This window comes from Contarinia nasturtii, unplaced genomic scaffold (genome assembly GCF_009176525.2).
Source record: "Contarinia nasturtii isolate CC-2019 unplaced genomic scaffold, AAFC_CNas_1.1 Cnas_scaffold_2678, whole genome shotgun sequence".
Lineage (NCBI taxonomy): Eukaryota > Metazoa > Arthropoda > Insecta > Diptera > Cecidomyiidae > Contarinia > Contarinia nasturtii.
This window is the reverse complement of record NW_022199997.1, coordinates 1,143,517-1,162,143: the sequence shown is the minus strand read 5'-3', so window position 1 is coordinate 1,162,143 and position 18,627 is coordinate 1,143,517. Positions and strand designations below refer to the sequence as shown.

Genomic DNA, 18,627 nt, shown 5'->3' with positions numbered 1-18,627 from the left:
AAAATATGTTACCATTGCAGATAAAATCATCCATTGTGTGCAAACAAGTCCCATTGGTTTTTTTTTCTGCATCAAATCCGCTCATTAACATTCATTGCATCGCATTTCTTTGCTTAAATGGAATTCTATTATGTATTCATGCATCATCCGTTGGTTATGAAAATTCCATAAATTTAATGTTCACAAAATTCACACCATACTTCTTTTCGGTTTCATAAATCAACCAACTGTGTGACTCCTTTTTTTGCTCTTTATTAAAGAATCGATTTCTTCAAAAAAATGAGCTTATTCCATTACATACCACACAAATGTCGTTTTGGAAAATGCATAAAAAATGTATTTTATTAGTCCGACGGCTATCAAAAGCATACAATGTATTCGTGTGCACTTTGAACGGTATTTGGCAGACGCCATTGAGTTAACAAAGTTTAAGGTCAATGCACAGTTATATTTTTGCCAAGTGAAAACGATACGAAATTGTTGTGCTAAGTTTATATCGAAACCATGCAATTACATTTTCCCGTAGATTTTCCACTGAATCTCGATGGTGCTTACACAAAAACACATGTAATTTCATTTCAGTTCGCTTCAGTCTATGTATTTCGGATGGATATCCATCCGAGATATTTTAGAATATCTGGATATTCAACGCAACTGCACAGCGCCAGAGCTGTGTGCGTCGCAAATAGAATCTTCGATATGTCGCGACGTATAGATGTGTATCAAGTGCTGCACGTACACAGTCACACTGTGTCTGTATTTTTCGTGTAGCGACATACCGAAGATTATATGTGCGACGCACACAGCTCTGGCCCTGTGCAGTTGCGTTAAATATCCAGATATTCTAAAATATCTCGGATGGATATCCATCCGAAATACATAGACTGGTTCGCTTCGATTCGTTGAAATTCCAGCAATGTTTCAAATGATTTTACTTTGTATGTACAATAGAAATCAGTTATATAAAGGTTGGATTAAAACCTCAACGGCTTTTGTAAAAAAAGAATTGATTGCTGTGAACATTTTGGAAATCGTGCATCGACTTCGAAACCTTGAACCTTCATCGCTCGCGAATCCATTCGAGGGTATTTTTCTAACCGGTTCTCGTTTCAATATTAGTTCAATACAGATCGCTGACTAGTCTCGATAAATTAGATCGACAGGAAATCGTGTTATCATCAGACGACAAAAATCAGCATGTCTCATTCAATGACAAACGTCAACACAGATCTGTTCTAAATAGATTTCAATACAACAGGATCCAATTATTTAAGCAACATACTATCGTCGAATAAACCATATTCATTTTATCGATTTTTTACTCGTAAAAAATAAACAAATTTCTTTTTTTTTGTAAAAGGCACGAAACAACCGCCACCAACAGTCGAATGTTTTCACAAGAATAATCTTAATCGAAAATCGAAGCAACGTAAGCAAAATCGATTTTTATTGGTGCGTACGTTATACGAATGGCATACATTATTTGGTTTTATAGCGAGTAAACGCATTCGACAGTTGTGTACACGGATGTTCAATGCTTACATTTCTCTAATATTTATTAGATTGGAAAGTGTATTGTCTATTGCTCTCCATGGCTTTCTGTCCTCATTTCACTTCCCTTCTCTTCTTTTCACGCAGTCTCTCGATCTCGGTAGAGTATTAAAAGTGTGACATTGTAGAATGTAACGATATAGCAATGCGATATTTTATTTACTCCAATTCTTCGAAATGCGCATCCTCTTTTTTGTTATCTCCGTTGTTATTTCAAATACCGTTGCCACGGGCAATTGTTATCGTCGATGCAATGAAACATAAAAGGAATTTTAAGGCACGTGATAAAAATTAATAATCGGTAATTTTGCTCAAAAAGACTTCAATGCTATTGATTTTCCAACAAGGCCATTAGGCGAGATGTCTCATTGCCATGAACAACGGAACAGCTTCCGATACAGCAGAAGAATAGACAGAACCACGTTTAATTTGTAATTCAGTGCCCATGAAACGGATGTGTTTTTATATAAAGTCGAGCAAAACATTACAAGAATATGTGATGATTTAAAGCCAACGGAGATGGAGAGAGAAAAAACATTACTGAATGTACCTCATGATACATTATCAAATAAAACCATTTGATTAGACATTGTTCAATGTTCACAGCTTCACACAATTTAATTGGAATACTAATTGTTGACTCAATGTCATGAATAAACCCTAGAACAAACTCCTCAATTATATGCGAAAATGCTATCAGTAAAACGCTCAACGCAAACAAATGGCATTGTTTGAATTGTGTGTACATCAAATGTTGAGAAATTGTGAAGGATGGATTATAATGGTTTGCCTTTATTGCCAGTGACACATGTATCAATGCGTAAAAATCTAACCAATAATTGATCTTGTTGAATGGACTGCAAAAAATGTTCATGAATGTTGGCTGTTGAATGCTTGTACTCTGTTCAAGTGTACAACACGCAATCTATTTAATTGATTTTCATTGTCCTTTTTTTCATTATACCCAACTCTGGCTGTAAATGAATAGAATATATAATAAAACATCGACTTTTATGTACATTTACGAAAAGATAGTTGTTGAATCATGATTATCGGAATCATTCAAATGGTCATTAATTTCAAGAGCTTTTTTTGAATAATAGCTACGAAGGCAGTTAACTGACAACCAACTTTGAATAGAAAGAGCGACGGAGACAAAGAGCATTTAGTGAGGGACATTTTATTTACATAAGTGTAACTTACTCTGTTTCGAATGTGTCAACACAGATGAAGACGGAAAGGGTATAACAAACAAACAACAAGCAAATAAACAAACAGAAAACACATTTCAAATCTCAAGGAAAGCCAAGATTTTTGAGAGTATGAGTGTATTTTCAAAGGAATGTAAATAATAAAATAAAAAACCCAATCATCGATAAGAAATGGTGATTGATTCATTGCTGTGAAAAAAGGTTTTGAATTTGCCTACGGGTTTTGATATCCTCTTATATCTTTCAGTGTGCATTATACTGACTCTTTTTTTTCATGGTTTAAGGTGATTAATTTAATCAAAAATACTTTGAAGTGAAAAAAAGAAGAAAAACGAATTTTCAAAATGGCAAGTAATAAAAGTGAACGTGCAGTCCCAAAAAAAGATAGATGGCGACATTCGTCGGTTCGGAATGAGAGTAGTTCTTCCGGTACATTGAGTTTTTACGATGTTTTAAATGATAAACAAAAAACCGGCATGCCAAAATTTTTGCGAACTCAAAGTTCGAGTGTTATTCTACCATCGCCAAGAAAGTCACGTGCCAGTGCAACCCGTTTTATTGGAAACCTTATACAATCGAATGCCAGCGATTCATTTGGCACAAAAAAATCGATTGACGACAAAAATTACAATTATAGTTCGTTAACTAATTTATCACGTCTAATGAGCCCATCGAATCGGAAAACAGCATCAGCATTAAATCAAAGCGAATCGCTGCGCAGCGGTGACCATGTTATTGATGAAAACACCGAATTTCGATTTTATAAACAATTCGATGACCAATCCAACAGTGATCCCAATGGTTCGGTGCCAAATTTATTGGAATTTGGTGCAGGTGGTTCGTCCAGGCGATTGGCTCGATATCGAATGAATCATTTTCGCAGACGTAGCATCTCTTGGGATAGTTCAGAAAATGCGAAAGCACTTCAAAGGTAATGATTACTTATGATCACAATATTGAACCCACTTATTGATGGCATTGCATATACCGTCTAGGATACAAGACTCATAAAGGGTTTGATGTCATTACGGATAATATTACTCCTTTTGGTTTTCATTTTTTTTAAATTATTCTTGCAATTCGCTGTGAAACCCAGTATTGTTTGCCGGAAAGCTTTGAAAAGACATTCTTTAAAGCTTTTCCATTTTCACTATATCCATTGATGAAACTGGTGCAATTGAAAGAGGATTCAGTCATTTCACAACATTTTCAAGCTTTTCATTCATTCAGTAAGCTTTTCAAAAACATCGAATTCATGAGCCAAACCAATGCAACAACATCGAAGCATCCGCATAGCATACGCTCAAACCATATGTTTGAATGGAGGAGAATATTGAAGGGGAAAAAGGTTTATATTCTGTTTATATTTGGACGAAAACATCGCATAGAGGTATGCTTGTTCGAGCATTGGCGTCGTTCAGACAAGCGCATCGTCGTTGTACATTTGCTTGTTCGTTGGTCTCGTTTATATAGACAAAGGATTATAAATAACAAAGGATTTGTTGTGTGAAATTTTCGACACTTTGGTATGTATTCTGCAACATACAGTGTATCGTCGTTGGAAAACGATGACGTCACAATCCCAATCGACTGTCATGCTATGGGAATGTAAAATGGGCACAAAATGATTACAATACACTACTTTATTTTGTATACGATTACGATGTATATAAGCCAGTGTCGACGTTTCACACAATACTTTTATTTTTATCTCAACTTATTTAGCAGTTTATTTATACAAATGGTGAATCAACTTGATAAAATTTACTGTTGTAGCGTGTTTTGGACAAGAAAGTAAAAAGAAAAAGAAAGAAGAAGAGAAGAACGACAGCTTCGAGTATGGAAACTCTCGAAAATGATACAATTCACGACTAGGTATTCGAAGGTAGTAAAAGTATAGTTACTTTAAGCGCTTCAAGCTATTTTTTCTGATTATTTCCCATAGCTCACCAATAAACATCGTACCGAACAAAATCAATTCGCATCCGATAAAATACCATTTGGAATCTCCGTGGCTCTCATAATTTTGCATGATTTGAGAATACAGATTATCCACTTGAGTGTAATGCTCTCTTGGATTATTTTTAGCGCAATAAATGCTAAAATGAATTTATTCAATGCACAGTCATTCAAAGGGAATCTCTTACTCACCAATGCTCTCATTCCGAACATCACACAGGAAGATTAACAACTCAATGCGTATAATTTCCATATTTACTTATAACGAACGATATTGCATATCATTGCTGAGATAAAAGCTCGCTTCTAGTGATAATAATTCATATTTAACATACACCATATTTTGGTCGACATATTTGAAACATTCTATTTATAACATAGAATGCAAAAACTGTGTCAAAAATAAACTAACACTTATGTATTCTATGTCCATGATGAAAAACAATAACAAATGTACTGCAATGTACACAAGAAATGGAACTCCGAATTTCGGGTCAGAAATTCGTAAATATTAAATGTTTCTCGAATAAAAATACTGTGACATTAATAAAACATATCAAAATATGTTGAATCACATCCAAAAACGTTGACTATATGCTATAGGTGTGATATTTTGTGCGATTGCCTCTGTAATAAATCGCAAAAAATAATGTGCATATTTGTGGGTAAAATAACACAGAACAAAAAAAAAAAAATGATGTCACAAGCAGATATTTACGATGTCACGACAAAAATGCAGACGCATTGTACACATATAAACATATCTATACTAGTCGAATAGTAGATATATTAATAATAGTGAATGTGAAGGGATGGCATCGAAAAATTGTTTTATATCATTCATGTGTCGAACAGTTTGATTGGCGCTTGTTTGTTTTGATTAGTGCGGTTCTTTTTCCAAGCCATAGCGCACATCGTCGCCGATACGATCATACTTTCACCCGTATGTGAATCGGCAATCAGCCGATGTTATTACACATCTAAACACAATGTGACGCGATGTTCGCAAACACACACATACAGTACAGTGTAGAGAACCAACAGTGTGATTTTGGGTGTCGGGTCACAAGAAACTGTTTCACATCGTGTCAGTCGGAATTCTGTCTGCATGCAGACAACAACGTATTGTAATAGCAGTGTTGCGTGGATAAATTGTAACCGAAGCAGTGTTTGTGCGTTTTCTGGCGATTATTTTCATTTCGAACATTTACAATTTTACTAGCATTTGTGTGGCATAAAGGCAATAAGACGACGTTCACTTTACAATTCGAATGAATACAAAATTTAATGAAAGTCTCTGGCTTTGTCTAACATAGACAATTACTTGAAATTGTCTCTGTTTCGAATGATGGTGAATAGGATTCGAATTTTCGTGTACAAAATTATGGCTTTACAATCAAAATTCTATTGTTCCGAATAAACTCTGAATCTTGGAAAAATTAAGTGGATTTCTTTCTTTTGCACAACAAAGAAGATTTATGCATTATTACCATTTTTTTTTTGAAATTATGGGTCACCAATTCATTTAGCATAATTATTTGACGTCATACGAGAAATTATTAACATCAATTAGGAAAGTATTGTGTAAGCTCGCGAATAAATACGATTCAGTTTTTAAGATGTTGTAAAGTATAAAAAGAAACTCGTTTTTGTTTGACGAAGATAATATCCATTTATAATAGAGTGGATAGAGAGGAAAAACACAACGCTAACTACTTTTTATATGAACACTTTTTTGAAGTTGCAATTTTTTATGTGTGTGAAATATAAAATGTTTAATAACGATAATATAACTATAATTTAATCCATTGTCGGATTATAATGTGAATTTAAGTGCATTCAAAATGGTATCATTCATTGTCATTGGAGATTTTGTTGTGTAGCCGAAATAAATGGATTTTTCTTTTTTCTTCATTTAGTTTTTACATTAAAGCACATTATTTTCTGTGTGACATTGTTGCTATTATTTGCATACAAAACCAATCTATCATCGTTGTCATTGTTTGTGTCCTTTTCATTGTTGTATTTAAACAATTGAAACTGTCACTGACTTTGTCTGTTTTCGAAATTAATAAGTTTAACTATATTGTTGTTTGTGTCAGTTGGAAAAGGTATTTTGAACTTTGTAGACAATATATTTTCCATTGTGGCTCATAATTCCCATTAGTTTATATTTCTATCCTTTTGAACACAGAATCACACGAAAAAATGTGGTAATGTATGGTAAAATTACAGTCATTTCGATATTCATCATAAAATTTTAAATTGCAGTTTGCCATCACCATTGCCATCAGGAATCGAATGAAATAACTAGGTTTAAATGTGCAATGTGCGTGCCATCGCAAAATCTCCATAAAATATTATTATACCTAACACAAAGAATAAAACTAAAACACAGTAAAGGCTGAAGAGAGAAGCGAAAAAAAGCTCATGGTATAAAAATTCATTCATTATTTTCCGGCCGTGGTACAACCATTCGCTTTGTGTGTATGAAAAGAAAAAATTGAGTGTAAAATAAAGTGTACGATGCGGTTTTATGTGGAATTGTCATGTAATTTCAGTTACTTTTTAATAATTCTGATGACTCGTTTTGCGACAATTTGCCTTTCTCCAGTTATATAAATAACTTGGTTAACTCCTATGTATTTTCAATGTTTTCGCTTTCTCTCTCTCTCTCCTTCCTACTTTCGGTGTACTTTTACTGAAATTCTTCTGTGCTCCGTAAACATACTTTATCAAATGAGCGTGCATATGCTAATTCAAAGGCTTTGCGAGTGCAAATAATGGTGAGCGATGTCCTCATTATTCCTCATTCAATCACATATATTTTGATGTTGATAAATGTTAATGAGTTTCCACTGATTTGCGTTTGTTCTCCAACTAATATCCCATTGGCGAACGGTTCAAACGATGGGCAATTCATCGGCTTCTAGCTACGACAAACAGAAAGCTAATATATATTAAAACGAAACCGTGACTGGAATTTATATTATTATTATACGATGTAGTTTTATTTAGTTGCGATTCTTGTGTGCATATGTGCGTGCAGAATGTTGTTGATAAAACTTTGCATTTTAAACAAATTCACACAATCTTTTATGTGGCAAAAGCTCTTCGTTTAAAATGTATATGTTCGCATAAAGTATTCGATTCTATTTTAAGCATATGGCGTGTACAATTTCAATATTTAGTTCACCCAATTTTTAATGGGACAATTGAGTTTGCAAGAGACAGAGAGGGAGAAAAACAACACCATTGGACCAATTTTAAAAATAGCAATATATGCAGTAGACGCTTTGTCGCTGGCTTCAGTCTCGCACTCGATCGATTCTTGTTTGTTAAATTCTCAAATGCAAAGTCGCTTTTATACATCGCTTCATAATAACAGAAATTGACGCATTTAAAACCGCCAAGTGAAATATTTTTCCAAATAGAAATTATCACAGCCAAAAAGTATCCAAAGGAAAAAGTTCAAATGGCGACAATGTTGAACTCAATAGTTCACAAATCAGTGCAAACATTGCATGTATTACAAATCAAATGTGTGCCAGCACGTAAATGTTAATAGAATAATGCTATTTGAAAAAGTTACAAGCAATTTTAATTGCAACCAATACTTGCAAACGTTCTTGTCCCTTCTCTCTCTCTCTCTTGTTTTTCTTGCCATTTTTGCTATTAGATTTGCATGTTTTGTTAATGAATCCAGTCATAATGAAAGTGGCTATTTGCTTTTGACTATTTGCCATTACACAATGCACTTTTTATTGAGGTCTTTCAATATCGCTTGTCATGTGTCGCGCATCGAGCGTATACATTCACACGCCCACACTTCGATTAAATCTTGAATTGTGTGTGACATAGGGTTTTGCAACCATTTACACTTTATCACGTATTTAAAATGCCCATGAGAACATTACTTGCGGGTAAAAAAAAGGTTCAAAATTCTATTTATACGCTTGACAATCTATTGATTTTAAAAATAAAGTCGAGTTGTAGTTACGTCAAATAAAAATAGAGAGAGAGAGACACACGTTGAAGTGTACATTGTACAAGCATATTGTTATCACACTTCCGTTGATGTGCTTGAGCGATATCAATGGGGAAATAACTAATCAATGAAAACTCTCGTCAATGTAAATTGCTGTGTGTATTAGATTTTTATGCATTGTCACATCGAACGAGAGAGAAAAAAAGAAGAAATTACCTAAAGCAACCAAGCTGTCAAACGGTGAATGCACGACGGCACCGCGCAATAAATAAATAAAGTCAAAATCACTTTTTATCAATCGATACCAATGTGTGAGTAAACAGTTCGTTTTTTTTATTCGTTCATTAAAATTCACTTCGCATATTTACCTGTCTATCACATTCACAGCGTAAAATGGAAGTGGTGTTTCGCTCTTTTTTTTCTATTATTCCATTCGTTTGGCGTGCCATGTTTTTGGATTATATAATATTCTATTTACAATGCATGCACACCAATACAATCAAAATAGCATGTGTCTCAAAAGAAAATGTTGATAAAAATGAAAGAATGGGCTCCATAAACGTGCGCCCTCGAGGAAGGAAAATTTTTTGCATTTGCCACGATGATATTTATGAATGTAAAATAGACCAATATTTCAAACGAAAATACCATTTCTATCTTTAACACAATAAACCAGCGCACAGTATTAATATGTTGAAAAGCGACGAAAAACACCCAGCTTCAGTAATAATGAAAGGGAAAAGAAAGCAGTAAACGTGATAAAAATGACATAAAATAAATCTGTCTAAATATATGCTCAGACGTCATTCATGCTGTCGAAAATACACCAGACTATCAAATCTGGAGCTAAATTTATTTTTTCAAGTGGCACAAAATAAATACTCCAAAACAGATCTTCTTCAAAGAGATAAACATTTTTTTTTAATGGTTTATACCACAAAAAAAAAATGTTGGGAAATTTTCTGCATATCTATGCGTAATTTGGCTCAACATTTTCGGTTAAAATCTGAATGGGATTTGTTGACAGCAAATTCAATTAATTTTGTCAATCTTATATGTTCAGGTATGCAGCTGACGCTTCTAACAATGAATCAATTTTGATGAGCGACTCCAACAATTCAAATTTCAATTAATTTCAAACAATTTGAGCATAAATTGGTCGCTGGAAATCGTCGTTCCATTAATATTTTAAATTAAAAATGACGATCGATCTGATTCCAAGCTTTTATATCGAAAAAAGAGCATTTTTTTTTTAAAATAGCACAATATCATCGAATTCGGTTCACGCTTTCATGCTTCCCAATGGTCCTATTACAATTCTCAAGTTTCCCCAAAATGTAAACAAATTCAACTGCCAGAATATTTATTAAATATTGATTCTCTGTGCCTGTTTGCGATGCAATAAAAATGTTCAACCGATATCAATAGCAATATTCCATTGACTTCATTTCTCTCTTCTCTCCGTTCCAATTAGACTGCGACTTAGTCGAACAAATAAAAAAAGGCGCAAAGCTCTCGGTTGGTCTATAGAAACGAGAGTCTGGCATTCATAAAAATCCAAATACGAGTTTGCTCAATGATCCTAGTCTATTCGTTTGGTCTTTGTCGTTTTTATTTGGTTTTGTTGGTCTATTTGATTATAATCATGACCATCGTTTCCCTTTTTTATCGATAACCGATCGAATTCAGTTGCAACGACATAATAAATATCGAATGGAGCTGTCGGAATTCGTTGGCATATTGAAATACAAAATGGGCTTTGTATGCCATGCACAGAGAAAGAGAAATTGTATATAAAAAAAAAGAATATAAAAGTGTGAATTCAAGTAATATTACTCGAAGAAAAATAGAATCGAATTCAATACGTGTGTAGCATTGATTCGTTGAAATCGGGCAATATCCCAGATCAAACTGGATATTCTTCAAATCCGTTTTTCTTTATTCACATCACAAAAATCGGTTTAATTGAATAAAAGGTATCATCAGCTACGTAAAGCGTCAATCACCCATTTCAAGGCATTTGTTGTTCATCACCTTCGACAACGTATATTACTTCTTGATTGTTATTTGTAAATTTTGATCAATTCAATAGGTCTAAAGACGACGAAAAGAAAATCGTTTCGACTATTTGACCGATTTACACTTCGGTATGTTTTGGCCTAATTGTTTCTTAACTTTTACTTTCGTTGACTTCTGCTGCTACCGAACATTTGCACCGTTTTGCAAACGCCCATTTAGCCAAATAAGCATAATCCAAATTACCGATATATGTATATATTAAAGGCGAGAAATTCAATTCAACCAACTAACAAATGAATGGCTGCCATAAAACCGATAATCAGCGAAGCTTATCGGTGTTTGCCATCGGAAAATTCGACGCCATTTATCAACTTCAAATTATCTTACTAAACAAATATTGTCTTGTTGTTCGTCTGGATTTCTGATATTTTGTAATGGTAATGCGGGGCATTTTTTTATTCTATTTTGTAGCTGATTTCCGTACCGGATTCTCTTCTTTCAATTTATCATGTAACATTTTGACTGTCAATTCATTAGATACAATATTCAATGTACTGTATGCATACGAATACAAATCGCATGTTTATTTATGAATCGAATGAACTATATTGAAATATACTGGTTTTGGCAAACACGCAATCTGTCTGTTAACATTTCAAAGATGGTATCTACGAAGGATCCCTATTGTATGATTGCTTTGTGCATTCGTGTTTGACGAGATATTCCACTTGATTTGGTCCCGTGGCAATAATTGCGCAAAAAAAAAACAACAATTGACGATTAGAAAAGGTTATTGTAGTAAAACTAATGGTTTCAACCTTTTTTCGTTAGACTATATTGATTCTGTGGAGAAAAAAATATTCGAAATCACGAATTTTATGCACCTCACTCGAAAATTAGATTTGACCATTCATATAAATCACTGGGAAAGTGTGAGAATCCTTTTTACAAATGAATCTAAATAATAATCGCAATTAATTTAAATTATTTATTGTAAATTGTCTGGAAACATGTTGAATTTATGACAAATAAATCAATACGCAGCACACAAATAAATGAACGAAATGACAAAACAAAATGAGATTTGCCTTTATTTATTTAATTATCAACCTTGCAATGTGTAGCTTGTGATAAAACCCATGCTGACCGGGTACAAAATCAATAAATTTATGTATTCTCGAGTCTTCCCATCTATTGTGGTCAAACAAACATAAACAGTATGTGTTTTATTGAATGAATTTTGATGTGATTGTCAAGCAAGCACACTTACTCACCCGTACCTTATATTCAATGGTATAATTGCCATCTGTACAATTTGATGCAGTAAATACGTCTTCGTGTCATAAACTTCATGTGAAAATCTAATTTTGTGGATAAAGTGTTTAACTTTAAAATTTATTAAATTATGAATATGGCATACGACTTGGTCGAAAACCGCTGTAAATGTCACTTCAACTAAGAAATTATTATCACCAGCACCACTACATTTCTGCGAACTTCATATGCGTGCCATGATTATTTTATCACATTGAATTTATTATTATAAATTCCAATCTGCGGTAATCACGTTAAGTGAACAATATGCATGACGCTCATGTGACAAAAACTCATACATTTGCATTTGTTATAAGACGATCTAGTAAGATAGATGGCTCAGATGTTATAATGAAAAATACGTTGCAGCAAAAGAACATCAAGACTCAAGGCTTGAGATATTCACAGGTGGTCTATTTTTACATATTTAGTTGTGAACGAGAATTTCGGATGCATGTGTTTGTGTTGTTTTATGTTTAGCGTAAATGTATGAGAGAAATGAAGTAAATTTACATACTTGATACATTTGCACTGGCATCGCTTGTTTTTCATAGCGCATTTTAAAATGAAACCAATTTCGATTATCAAAACAAATTTGCATTTGTCACAATAACAAGTGCTCATTCATTTAATATACATTATGTTGAACGTTCATTTATTTGTGTGAAAAGAAGTGGAAAATGAATTGTTTTATTTCATTTTGTGTTTTTTCTGTTTATCTGGGATCCAGAATATTTCCATTTGAATTCGTTCATTTTGTTGTATATTGTCGTCTCCCTTTAAAAATTTCCAAAGAATGGGCAATTTCCCAAAAATTAGATACAATCAAGAAATTGTACAGTGTACATCGTTTAGTGAATATTGGGCATGAGGTTAAGGGTATTAAAATGTGTCGAAAGGAAAAAAAATTAGTGGAGAGAAAGAAATGTTATTTCCCTCGAAACGAGAGCTAGGAGAGTCTATATATTTTATTAAAGTTTTCACAACAACATTTATCTACACTTGAGACATTTTTCATTCTTTGGTAAACTGTGTGCTTTTTCTCTCATTTTCTCCCTTTTCATTCGACTTTGTCGCTTTTAATTATTATGACAAAATATATTTGGCGGAGAATTTAATGGTTTCCCACGATAAAAGCCAGTGCTTGTTATGTTTCTCATTAAAATCATTTTCATAACACTCGGCAAATTCCGAGTGACAGATTTTTTTCTGTCTTTGCATTGGTGTCGCATTTCTGTTCGGCTAAAGAGAGTTGTCTTCATTAAAGTCAGTCAGTGCTCATGTTCATGCTATAAATGCAACGATAAAAACATTTGCACGCGCAAATAAACACTTGACAATAATTCAGAATCCACTCTGCAGGCCATTTGGCGCATAGGAATCGGAGTAAATGAAAGAACCTCGCAACACTTCAATTTTCCTATTTAAGAAATTCACAAACGACAAAAAGAACGACATGGATGGCGGGTTTGAAAAGAATTATTTAAGGAATCGACAGAGGTCCAATTGCAAGCTGGTAAACAAGTAAAATGTTGCTTCTTATCAGAAGTTGTAACGGAAATTCCAATGATGATGCTGATGTTGATAGCATTACAATCCGACAATGATTTTGATTTAGTGACACTTGTTTTTATTAAATAGCTTAAGGAATTTTTTTTATCATAAACAAACAAATAGATGATAAAGTATTTGTGATGTGAACGAAGCAACGAAATTGAACTTATGAAAATAAATAAATAAAAACAACGAATTAATTGATGCCATAAAATAGTAACATCATCATATTTGGTGTATGGATAGCACTTATGTGGCAAACAATTAGTAACGGCTTAAAGGGCTGTCGTACTGTGCGTGTGTCGTAATTGAAATATCGCCAAATATTGCTGCAACAAACCAAATTTATGGCCAAAAATACAATAATCAAACTATCGTAATGCGGGCTCCTTTTTTATTATCATTACAATATTAATTGTATAAAATATGGTGTGCAAAAGACAATAAGTGAACGCATAGATATACATATCCCAAATAAAAATTCATATAATGGCGATATGAGCACTTACTACCAACTGCGATGATTCAATAGTGAAATTGGATAAACGTGAAAATCTACGAACATAAATTTGATTAAGTGTGTGTATACATGTTTGTGAGCTTTGTATGAGCATAAATAAAATCGAACCAACAGAAAAAACGAACACGGTGAATCTAAGCGAGAAACGAGTAAATCGATAGTAATGCGTCGAAGATAAGGGTGTAATAAATGATTAAAACGACAAAGTAAAATTTATTGCGTTCACTTTGCGTACGATGCGAAGGCGTTGACAATCTGAAGGACCATAAAAATCGTTTAAACCATTTAACAATAAATTGAATAAAAAGTAGTAGGCAAAACTCGATTACATCACACGCTCACACACATTTTTTGGTCCAACATGAATATGATGCTATGTTTCAACGTTAAATTGGCAACATTCTTTCGCGCCTATCGCGAAGAATCGGTACGTGACCGAAGTCAGAGCTTATGTACGCCACCAACACGAGCACCACCAAATCGAGACATAGGCGCATTACGTGTTTTACAGCGTCGAGCATCGAGTGTCATGTAATGATTAATAATTCATTAGCAATTTTTGTTACATTTTTTTTATCGTACGTGTTGTTTGTTTGTTTTGCAACCAATATTTTTGTTTACTTTTCTATGCTCTCAAGAATTGTTTTCCCATTTTATAGTTTTTTATGTTTATTTTTGCCTAATGAGTTTTTTGTTACACCCCTACCACTCCATTTATATGAATATTTCTAAGTTTCACTATTGAAATACCATCCTTAACATCACATGGATTTGAGTTAGTGAAAGGAACATTGATTTCAAATAAGAACAATGCCAACGCACATGCTTGAACTGTTTATTGTTGATGACATGTTGCTACCCTTCAACTCAAAGGATTTTCCTATTCCAACTTGAAGACAATAACTTCAAAGGGAACACAACTGATTGAAGATCATCTCTTGGCTTATCGCAAAAAAGACAACAATCCATCATTCTTCCATTAAATCCACCTTATTTGAAATTCTAATTTGGCTTCAAATCTACGTCGAATCTTCATCCTTTTAGTTACATCTTTGCTGTTCATATTTGTGTTTTCTACCCTCCAATTCAATTTTTTTCTCTCTTTCTATCATTTTACACATATCTATTGAGATATGAGTATCTCGTATTTCTTGGAACTACTGCCAACCTGGTAAGCATTTTTAAAATATAATAACTTGCTAACCGGAGGGGATAAAGTGTTCTGCAAGCATATTCTGAATAAATTGAAATGCCGAAGATGTTCACGCAGAAATGATTTGGTATAGCATTTGTCGAACTTCATCGCTAGTTTTGCAATTACTTTGCGATGAGAAGTGAGATAACTGAGGAAAAAATAGAAGTCAAATGAAATAGTTCACAAACAAAAAGTTTTTTTCTTTATGACCAAGTCAATTCAACTTGAAGTTGAAGTGTACTTGTGTCAATTTCTGCAAAATCAAGCATGGATTCATTTTAGTCAAAAGCACGCTGTGATTGGAATAACTGTGCTCGTTCACACATTGGGTTTCTCTCAAATTCTTTCTCTTCGCTTCTTACGCCAAAAACACAATAACAACGCTCCACTCCTTCCATTTGCAATATCTTTCTTTTGCTCCTTTCTCTCTGTATCTATAACGTGCTGATAATCATTCTAGCGAGGCATGACTGAAATCGACTCTTTTTGCTTGAAATAAAAAAAGCAAGCGATTACACTGAAAATGTTGTTCACATAGTTTGCAAGTTCCATACTGTTTTGAATGTTTCGCAGCTTGTGGCAGGACAATATCATCGAAATACTGACAAAATCAGTGACTTCCAAATGCGAATTCAATTCAAGTTCGACATGTGAATTTTGTGGAGCGAGAATAGCCAAAAGTTATTTTATCCCAGTATTGTGTGATTGACATAGAAACATTCTAACATCATACATTTTCACTTACATTCGATGACCTTTTGCAATTGGGCCAACTACTCAATAAATAAAAACGAGCTCCTTTTGGGCTTATGTGTACATTTGTTCATAATTGAAACAACATGTGACCAAAATAACTCACTTCAACTGTGTGTTGCTATATATCGTTGCTGTTACATAAATTTGATAAACAAGAAAAAACATTAACCTTACATTATCATATCTAATTGCATCGTACCAAATCCCATAATGCCACTATTGCAATCTAACAATAAATTACTGTAATATACATTTTTCACGATAAGTCCAAAAAACTTGGTATGAATTTCGTCTTCATTGTCATTAGGTGCGATATAATGCACATGAAGTTGGACAAAGAAAATGATGAAAATCATACCTTTTGTACCGGATCCCGCAATAAGAGCATACACTTATTATTATTATTATTTTGAATGCTGCGAATGGCACCAATTTACTGTTATCGATTTTATCGAATAAATTATTGACTAATGGTATGTAAATGGCTAACTATATGTTATATGAATCGCATTTTCCAAATTCGCGTTATGTCCGAGTTTAACTGTGTAGCTAACACACACTATAAAACTCTAGCCGAGAGGAATATTCAATCAATGACACAATCCGAAAAGCGAAGCTAATTTGGTTCGAAAGGTCAATGAAGTGAATTCGAATGTTAATACAATATTCATCATTAGCTCCGGCGATGCCATTGGATTGGATAATGCAAAGCTGTTTTGTTGTTGAAATCCAGAAGAATTTTCATTGTTTTCTACATATTTTGAAGTGAGAGAAATGTGTGCTTTTTCTACTTTGCTCGAAGTTTAACCAACATTTTTATTGAATCGAAATTGGCCATAAGCACACTAACGAAAATGCCATTGTTTAAATTGGAGAAGTTAAGAATTGTTGATTTTCAAATGAAATTGAAGAAAATTTTAACTTTGTCTGACACTTGAAAAATTGAAATAAAATTAGTTCGGGAAAGGGTAAGGCAAAGTTGGAATCCCAACTTTGATTCGGCATCAACAATCTTACCATGAATGAAATTGTCCCAGTCACTTTTGTGTCAGTGATTTAACATGGTGTCGTTTTAACACAGTTCTATGACGAGACATTCATTCATTCACAACCATTTAAAGCTTTAGAAAAAAATAAGCTCTACAGAGATAAGAGCCCTTACAATAAATATAACGAAGTGGCATATGGTTTTAAGTTTTACCTCAAAACCATATTTCACATGATGATTATTTTGATGTAGTGTATTACATCCAAGTGAAATATATCTTTGGTTTGGAACACATGTTCTTGAAGCATTGCCACCTTGGTTATAATAAACTGAAAATTGCGGCATGAATACCGAATACCGTACATAGCGAAATAACTATATTTCTTAAGGCAATACGAAAGCTTCCGTATATTTTCACTTTCCGAACGTATGACGGAAGTACAAAAATATACAAATATATAGTCGAGTATGATACATTTTTGTTCAACATTTCATGTGAATGGGCGAATTAACGCAGATGCACGAATCAAAGTTTCTATGCTTGAAATTGAGTAAAATCTAATTAGAAAATTCGCTCAAACATAACTTCCGTTCATTGACAAAAACCAAGTTCCATCGTATGTTCATTTCAACGGTTTTTTACTAGTTTTACGAACACTTATGATCATTAATTCGACGTATGCTCTTTTCATATACGTATTTTGTGGTAAATGTTTCGATTCTAGGAAATTTCTTTTTTTTTCTTCGTAATTTAATTTCATAGCTTCAGAACGGTTGAATGCACATTACAACAACACATATTATACATATAGATAGATAGATAGGGTGTATCAAAAATATTGTTCGAGAAAAATTATTACAGTCATTTTAGCAGTACGATATCATAAACACGAATCGACCAAATAAGTGGCTTCTTTTGAAAATTCTAATGATTCGTATTTGGAAGATTCAAGATTGTGTTGCAAAAAATTCGGCTATCGTCGATTTTTTTCTGAAAAAAAAAGTGCTCCACCTTAATACGAACGAATCTGGTAGATACATTTTTATTGAATCAAATACTTCAATATGCTCAACGACTTCCGTAATGGATTTTCGTACTGTTCACTGCGTATCGAAGAAAAGTGCCACAAACTGCTTGTGTTCACCTTTCATGAAATGTGCTATGTAATTGAATCCACCACAAATTTTCGATCGAAAAATCTTGTATCAAGTGAGTGATTTCATGTCGTGTGAAGGACATCCGCTTAATGTTAGTGATTGTATGAATGACTGTGATATTTTGTGCAGACAATTTTATGGATTGAATTCTCGGTAAAAGAATGACCATCATTTTGATTTCCCATATTCGCTGGTTTTTAATCAACTGCATAAGGTTGACAGCGTTTGGCCACCTATTGAGAGTGACATATGTTAAAAGGGAAATCAACGTTGTTTCAAAAATGAAACCAAATCGGGTCAACTCCATTGTATTTAACATATATTGTTTAAAACATTACTGTAGTCATTAAGAATTCATGCCAACATTTAATTTGAATCTGCATATTATTTCATTACTTTTTATAAATATATAAA

At 33.4% G+C, this 18,627-nt stretch overlaps 1 protein-coding gene across 4 annotated transcripts in view; it reads left to right on the top strand.

Moving 5' to 3' along the window:
• LOC116348901 (GTPase-activating Rap/Ran-GAP domain-like protein 3) overlaps positions 1–18,627 on the top strand; it is a 76,506-nt gene that overhangs the window by 37,493 nt on the left and 20,386 nt on the right. The window contains exons 1-2 of one of the 4 annotated variants that reach the window (XM_031780103.1): positions 5,831–5,893; positions 13,684–14,647. The exons of 1 other annotated variant lie outside the window; for it this stretch is intronic. In XM_031780103.1, coding sequence (XP_031635963.1) covers positions 14,478–14,647 — 170 coding nt within the window. In that variant the 5' untranslated portion in view covers positions 5,831–5,893; positions 13,684–14,477. Of the gene's footprint in view, positions 1–3,601; positions 3,694–5,830; positions 5,894–13,683; positions 14,648–18,627 lie in introns of those variants that run through there. 2 more of the 4 variants (XM_031780104.1, XM_031780105.1) reach the window with 2 other exon arrangements.